Raw genomic sequence first — 8,215 nt, 5'->3', positions numbered from 1 at the left:
AGGTTTCTTTATTCAAGAACAAAGTATTGCGCGATGTGAGGATTAAAACCAAGAGCATCATTAACCTCACCTCCCTCCAACCAGTCCCCTAAACTGTCCCCACCCTTTGAGCTTCCAATCCCTTCCTCAGTAGATGAAGACCTTCATCTACAAGGCTCGTCTCCCCTCCCCAGCGCCCCCTCCCCACCCCTGGGAAGGGCCACCACCTTAGTTTAGGGGCAGGGAGAGCCCAGAGTGGTGATAGGGACGGGAGGGAAGGCGTCACCCTCAGGGAAAGGGACCAAGGGGTAGAGCGAGGTAAAATGAGGGCTCCCGTAGCCTGGGGCACCGAAATGGGGCCCTGGGGCCAGAGGAAAGGGTACAGGTCCCCTTGGGAACGGGGACCCCGCCGGCTCGAAACCCTCTGGTTGGGAATAGTTACTGCTTGAACGTTTGCCCTTCTGGCGCCGGTTACAGAACCACACTCGGACCACATCCTTCTCGAGTCCAAGCTCCTGGGCAATGATGTTGATCTGCTGCAGCGTGGGCTTTGGGCACTGCAGGAACATGGTCTCCAGGTTGCCTTTTACTCGGTTCTCAATGCTGGTCCGCTTCCTCTTCCGGGCCTGCGTGAGGTTCTCCGTTTTGCATATCTCCTGGAGGTTCTCATTGTTGTCCGCTTCCTCCACCCACCTCTGCAGCAGGGGCCGCAGCTTACACATGTTCTTGAAGCTCAGCTGCAGAGCTTCAAAGCGGCAGATGGTGGTTTGGCTGAACACCTTCCCAAAGAGAACCCCCAGGGTGAGCCCCACATCGGCCTGGGTGTACCCCAGGGTGATCCTCTTCTGCTTCAACACCTTGGCAAAGTCCTCAAGTTCTTTCTGCAGAGCTTCAATGTCCTGGTACTGCAAAACAGCGTCCCTCTCCATCTCCACTCCAGCTGCCTCCCAAAATGCCTGGAATTCCCTTCTGATAAACCTTCACTCTGCTCCAAGATACAGACTTTCTGTCCTGCCGTCACTCCTAAACATTTTTTAAATGCTAGTTAATTTATCTTTTCTAGTATCTGTAACTTTTGCCGTGCTGAGCCTGGGCATGTTGTAGACTTGACCTGCTCCAGAGATAAGATGCTTTTCCTACTAACCACTTCCTTTAGCCAGTCCAGTGACTCTTCATTACAGATTACATTGTGAGGTTTTGCCCAAAGGCAGGCCTAGTAAATCCAGAAATGCCTGAAGGAACCAGATCAGATTTAAGGAGCCCAGGAAACTGATATAATCTGAGGCTAACTTGGTCTAATTTTTATAAACGGCCCCTAAGGGTTGGGGATGTTACTCAGTGGTAGAACGTTTGCCTTGTATGCATAAGGCCCCTTGGTTAGATGGCCAGCACTACAAACAAAACCCCCAAAGCAGCTTGTTCCACTTCGTACAACTGGGCTCACAATCAATCTGAGCTCCTCTGTGGATTCATTCTCCTTAGTGATTGTCCCAAGCAACAGGAACAGATACTGTTTCAGTTGCATGCCTTGGGCATTTTGCCAAAAGCATCTGCCGGGTTTTGAGATGGCCTTACTGTTCCAGGACAGTGAATATAACCCTTAGCATAAACCTTTCCAATGTCTCTTTCCTGGTCTTCCCCTTTCACTTCCTCTGGACTCTTAATCTTTTCCTTTCTTTCTTTTTCTGTCAGTGATTCAGGGATTGATGAGTCTCTATGGCATGTTTTGCCCTGAAGAGCAGAAGGCTTCGGTCCCAACTGGTGTTGCCAAAGCAGCACACTAATTCCATGCCATGGTCCTGGGTCAAGATGTGCACAATCTGACTGGCCATATCACCTCGGATGGCAAGGGAGTGGAAGTGGTCAAAGTCATGAAGCCCCAGCTTTCGGAGACGCCTCGCAGCTGCTCGGTAACATTTCCAGGGCTGTGGCTCCACAAGAAGGTAGTGGCAAGAGGAGGAAAGATGGGCCAGAAACTCCCGTAAGCCACAGTCCCCATGGTTCAGATGAATCCACATAGTTATTGACATGCAGAAGCCAATATCAAAAACTGAACGTCCAAATTGCCTTAAGAAAGAGCTCAAGAGAACTTTTCGGGTTCTTTGGTTCATGAAGTCTAGGGTGATAAAGGTCAAGGCATCAGGAAAAGGACATTGCTTTGCAGCTCGCTCCACCAGGACTGGATCTATGTCACAGCAGAGGAGGCGGAGTTCTCTGGAGGCATCTGAACAGGTCTCGTCATCATGGAGGGAAAAGAAGTGTTTGTACAGAGCCACACTCAGATCCTAGAGGAATCCAAAACAGCTTTGTCATTGGAGCCTCAACTGGTGAATGGAAGAGAAATCATCTTTCACCCTTTGAGACTGCCACTTACCTCTGGCTTTATAGGATCTAAGGCTCCTAAACTATAACCTAAAAAGGACACAGTCTTTACTCAGCTGACTCTCAGGGCCCTCCAGGGGTCATAGGCTATAATGCACCATCCCCGTTTTCCTAACACTGCTAATTGGGCGTCTGGTTGAGTTATACAGCCTGATGATGTAGCAAAGGAGCCTACAAGGATATTTCCCAATACAATACAAGGATATTGTATGATTGCGTGAGTTCCACAGACACGCGAGATCGGCCATGTAGGTGGCATAAGTCTTTATTAGATCAGCCCATTAGTCCCAGGCAGCTCCCTCCCCCACCCCCGTGTCGCGGGTGCGGGGTGGGGGTGGGAGGGGCGTGGAAGAGAGCCTTCCACGGATGTAGAAATCTCTCCGTCCCACAGGCTTCTGTGTCCCGAGATCGCCGTGTTCCCCTTTTTATCAAAGGGGAGTGGCTTTCCGTGGGAACATCCTGGGTCTCGCAGGATAGGCGGGTCAGCCCCGCCCCTGTCCAATATGGGGAGGGTCCAGAACCTAACAGATATTACCAATGCTGGTAAATTTGTAACCTTTTTCTGAGTATTTCAGACCCAAGGGAGATCAAGGTGGCCCAGAAGCATAACCAGCATCCTAACAGGAAGGCGAGGAATAGAGTAAACACCATCTTACAAAATCCCATTTCTTGGCCCTGTGGCTGGGAAAGCCTGGATTCTAAAAAGTCCTCTTTTAGCCTTCATTCTATCTACAGCTTTCAATTTTACTGTCTTATACTTTGTCACCGCCTGAGACGACTTCTGCTTCTGTAGCCATCACTCTTGAGTCACTACACACTTTGTAGTTTTTTTTTTTCTTTCAGTATTGGGGATAGAACCCAGGGGCATTCTACCTCCGAGCTATACTCCCAGCCCTATTTTTTGTTATTCGCTATTTTTATTATTATTATTATTATTATTATTATTATTATTACTTGTGGTACTGGGGGTGGAACCCAGGGGCTTTTCTACTTCTGGGCTACACTCCCAGACCTATTTTATATTTTATTTGGAAACAGGGTCTCACTAAGTTGCTGAGAGCTTCACTAAGTAGCTGAGGCTGGCTTTGAACCTGTGCGATCCTCCTGTCTCAGCCTCCCAAGCGCGGGGATTACAAGCGTGCGCCACCATGCCCGGCTTTATTCTTCATTTTAAAACAGGGTCTCACTGAGTTGTAAAGGGCCTCACTAAGTAGCTGAGGCTGTTCTTGAACCGTGATCCTCCTTTCTAAGTTTCTCAAATGCTGAGATTACAAGCGTGCGCTACCACGCCTGGCGTTTTTTTTGAAACAGGGTCTCACTGACTTGCAAAGGGCCTCGCTAAATAGCTGAGGCTGTCTGCAAACCGTGATCTTCGGATCTCCGCCTCCTGAGTGCTGGGATTAGAAGGGTGCGCCAACATGCCCAGCTCTCATTCTTTATTTTGAAACAAGATCTCACTTAGTTAGGAGGGCCTAAGTAGCTGTGACCTGTCATCTTCCTGTCTCAGCCTCCCAAGTACTGGATTATAAGTGTGCGCCACCACTGCTGCTGCTGCTTCTTTTTCTTTTTCTTTTTTTTTTTTTTTGCGGGTCTGGTGATGAAACCCAGGGGCATTCAACCTCCGAGCTACACCCCCTGCCCTATTTTTTATTCTTTATTTTGAAACCAGCTCTCACTGAGTTGCAGAGGGCCTCACTAAGTAGCTGAGGCTGCCCACGAACCGTGATCCTCTGGTCTCAGCCTCCCAAATGTTGGGATTACAAGCGTGCAGGCTGCTTCATTTTTTCTCTGCTTCTCATTTACGTCTTCCCTATCTTCCTCCTCTTATCTGAAGCTGAGTGTGGCTTCCCCATTCTACTAGTCACTTCATCATATTGATCCTTCCTCCACCATAGCTCTTCATCCTCTATATCCTCAATTCCCTAATCCTGGAGTCTCCTGGAAGTTTAAAATAAAAATATGAGCCGGGCATGGTGGTGCACACTTGTAATCCTAGTACGCGGGAGGCTGAGACAGGAGGATCACGGGTGCAAGGACAGCCTCAGCAATTTAGTGAGGCTCTCAGCAACCTACTGAGACCCTGTTTCCAAATAAGAACTAAAATCAGGCTGTAGCTGGGTGTGGTGGCATATGCTTGTAATCCCAGCATTTGGAAGGCTGAGACAGGAGGACTGCGGTTTGAGGACGGCCTCAACTACTACTTAGTGAGGCCCTTAGGAAAATAAAGAATAAAAATATAGGGCTGTGGTTATAGCTTAGAGGTAGAAAGCCCCTGGGTTCAAATCAGGCTGTGGGTATAGTTCAGAGGTAAAATACCTCTAGAGTCAATTCCCAATACCACAAATAATAATAATAATTAAAGAGCCAGATTGCTGGTGCTGGCTTGTAATAACAGTACTTGGGAGGCTGAGACAGTAGGGTCAGAGGTTCAAGGACAACATCAGCAAGTAGTAAGACTCTCATCAACCTAGCAAGACCCTGTTTCAAATAAAAGTAAAAAATAAAGCTGGGGTGTAGCTTGGAGGCAGAATGCCCATGTTCAATCCTCAGACACACACACACACACACACACACACACACACACACACACACACACCAAATCCAAGGTCTTAATCCCCTAAGATCATGATTCAGGAGATTACAATGAGTTTTATATGTGTGTGTGTACATAATTTTTTTTTGTGTGTGTGTGGTGATGGTACTGGGATTACAAGCATGCACTACCATGCTGGGCAAGAACAGCAACTTTTTTTTTTTTGGTGGTACTGGGGGTGGAACCCAGGGGCTTTTCTACCTCCCAGCTGTATTCCCAGACCTATTTTCTATTTTATTTGGAAACAGGGTCTCACTAAGTTGCTGAGGCTGGCTTCAAAATTGTGTGATCCTCCTGTCTCAGCCTCCCAAGAGTTGGGATTACAAGTGTGCATTACCATGCCCAGCTCAAGAACAACAAATTTTAAAAATTATTCTCAACTGGGTATGGTGGAGTACACTTGTAATCCCAACATTCGGAAGGCAGAGACTGGAGGACTGTGGTTTGTAGACAGCCTCAGCTACTTAGTGAGGTCCTACGCAACTCAGTGAGACCCTGTTTCAAAAATAAAAAGGCTAGCCGGGCATGGTGGGACATGCTTGTAATCTCAGCATTTGGGAGGATGAGACAGGAGAATCATGGTTGGAGGACAGCCTTAGCTACTACTTAGTGAGGCTCTTTGCAACTCAGTGAGACCCTGTTTCAAAATAAAGAATAAAAGATAGGGCTGGGGATGTAGCTTGGAGGTAGAACGCCCCTGGGTTCCATTCCCAGTACTAGGGAAAAAAAAATCAATCCATGATTGGTTGAATCCACAGAATGCAGAACCCTAGGAGTTAGAGGCCCACTGTCTATCCTTTGTATTACTGTGTGTGTGTGTTACTGAGGACTGAACCTGAGCTACATCCCCAGCCCTATTTAATTTGGAAACAGGGTCTCACTTAGCTGCTCAGAGCCACACTGAGTTGCTGAGGCTAATACTGAACCTGTGATTCTCCTATCTGGGATTACAGGCGTGTACTACCATGCTTGATGGTACCCTTTGTATTTTGACTTTTTTTTAAAACAAGTATAAATTCTTTCGCTTGCTCCTCCCCTTCTTTTCTCTCCCTTCCTTTCTTTTTTCTTTTTGTACTGGTGATGGAATCCAGGGGCATTCTACTTCTGAGTTATACTCCCAGCCCTATTTTATTTTGAAACAGAGTCTTACTAAGTTTGGGGAGGACTCACTAAATTGCTGAGGCAGACCATGAATCTGTGATCCTCCTGTCTCAGTCTCCCAAGTACTAAGATTACAAGTGTGCAACACTATGCCCAGCTTAAATATTTTTTTCTAGCCGGGCGTGGTGGCACATTCTTGTAATCCCCGCGCTTGGGAGGCTGACAAGAGGATCACACAGGTTTGAAGCCTCAGCTACTTAGTGAGGCTCTCAGAAACTTAGTGAGACCAAATAAAATATAAAAATAGGTCTGGGAGTATAGCTCAGAGGTAGAAAGCCTCTGGGTTCCACCCCCAGAACCACCAAAAAAAAAAAAATATCCCCCCCCCCCCGTCCATCCGTGTGTGTGTGTGTGTGTGTGTGTGTGTATTGCTGGGGATTGAACCCATAGACATTCTACCTCTGAGCTACACCCCCCGCCCTATTTTTATCCATTTTGAAACAGGGTCACACTAAGTGGCTGAGGATTGCGTGAACCCCGATCCTCATGCCTCACCCTCTCAAGTACTGGGACTACAAGTGCGCACCACCACCCTGGGCTAAGCACTAACTTTCTTATTTTTTATTTTTTGCGTAGTGGAGATGGAACCCAGGGGCATTCTACCTCTGAGTGTCACCCCCAGCCCTATTTTATTTTTATTCTTTATTTTGAAACAGGGTCTCACTGAGTTACAAAGGGTCTCACTAAGTAGCTGAGGCTGGCCTCGAGCCGTGATCCTTCTGTCTCAGCCTCCCAAGCGCGGGGATTACAAGCGTGCGCCACCACGCCCGGCTAGGCACTAACTTTTGAAGCATCTGCAATTACAGGGTGAGAATGCCTGCGCTTCTAGGATTTCCCGATGGCTACAAATAGGTGAGAGACATTTCCTTATTTAGCATGTGGTTTGACTATATTCACTATATGTCTAAAAATACTTCGTAGTAAGAGGAGTAGCTAAGCTTTGCTCCCTTCGACTCTTATTTCCCATCTCCACTGTTCCAGTCTACCGTCAGCACACTGCTTTTTATATAAAGATGCACTTGGCGCCAGGATCGTCCTGCAATGAATACGCATAGCATCCACAGATCTTGATTTCAAGCACGAACCTCTCACCCCAGGCTCATTTTCCCCAGTACACCGGTCTCAACTCCACATTTCCAAGCGCGGATGCCCGTACGGTGTAAGTCTGGGCACAGTGGCCCTCCCCACCGGGAATTCGGGACGTCACTGAGGATTCCCCCACGATTCCTCAGAGGTGGTGATGGCCCCCTGGCGGACGGGTCAGAGCAGGACGGGGCCATCAACGCTACTATTAAGCCGCTTTGAGGCAAGTTTTGACGGTGTGATGCCAGGACCGCAGGGGACCTGGAGCAGCCCCCGCCCGGCTCGGGCTCCGATCCCTCCCGCGTCACTCACCCCGGAGTTACACCCCACGTCGAGCCCCAGGATCGGCCCGGCCTCGGAACGCTCGGGAGGGAAAAGCCTTCGCAGCAGCTCAGGGGGCAGGAGGCGGAGCCGTAGCTCGGGAGGGTGGAAGCGGGAATAATGAGGGAAATTTCCGTACGGGGCGGCCCCGGGTTCCAGGACTCGCGGTTCCTCTTCCGCCGCGGCCTCCTCAACGCCCCCTGCAGCCAGCTTCGCGGTCGCCGCCATCAGCCTGAAACCCGCGCGGGTCCGGGCGGAAGCGGAAGCCGGCCACTGAGCGGCCGCGGCGCCACCGCGCAAGCGCACAGGGCGGGGCGGGGCTTCCGGAGGGCGGGGCGGGGCTTCCGGAGGGCGGGGCGGGGCGGGGCTGCCGGCGGAGCGGCCCCGCGGCCCTCGGAGGGGGTCAGCAGTGTCATCCACCTTTTACAAGGAAGAAACAGGCGCTGAGATGTTAAATGGCTTGCCCAAGGCACTTTTGGAGATGGGCTACTGGACCAGAACAGGGAGTTGTTAGGATCTTGGAAATTAATCTTTGTCCAATACTTTCTTTTCTGTTTGCTACTGGGGATTGAACCCAGAGGCATTCGACCTCCAAGCTACACCCCCAGCCCGATTTTATTTCTTATTTGGAAACAGTCACACTAGGATGCTGAGAGCCTCGCTAAGTTGCAGAGGCTGGCTTTGAATCTGCAACCT

The 8,215-nt window shown here is 49.4% G+C and overlaps 2 protein-coding genes across 2 annotated transcripts; both read right to left on the bottom strand.

The window, feature by feature from the left end:
• Positions 1–212: 212 nt before the first annotated feature.
• On the bottom strand, positions 213–908 carry LOC308269533 (POU domain, class 5, transcription factor 1-like; the record flags this gene model as incomplete). The annotated part of the gene is made up of 1 exon (XM_080704896.1): positions 213–908. The coding sequence occupies one exon, from the start codon at positions 906–908 to the stop codon at positions 213–215; it is 696 nt and encodes a 231-aa protein (XP_080561022.1).
• A 759-nt stretch (positions 909–1,667) lies between these two features.
• BCDIN3D (BCDIN3 domain containing RNA methyltransferase) lies at positions 1,668–7,747 on the bottom strand (the record flags this gene model as incomplete). Its single annotated transcript, XM_080706077.1, has 2 exons — positions 1,668–2,264; positions 7,511–7,747. The coding sequence occupies 2 exons, from the start codon at positions 7,745–7,747 to the stop codon at positions 1,668–1,670; spliced, it is 834 nt and encodes a 277-aa protein (XP_080562203.1).
• Positions 7,748–8,215: the final 468 nt, after the last annotated feature.

The sequence above is a fragment of the Muscardinus avellanarius genome (assembly GCF_963383645.1).
Source record: "Muscardinus avellanarius genome assembly, chromosome: 11".
In the NCBI taxonomy this organism is placed as follows: Eukaryota; Metazoa; Chordata; class Mammalia; order Rodentia; family Gliridae; genus Muscardinus; species Muscardinus avellanarius.
This window is presented reverse-complemented; position numbering and strand designations above follow the sequence as displayed.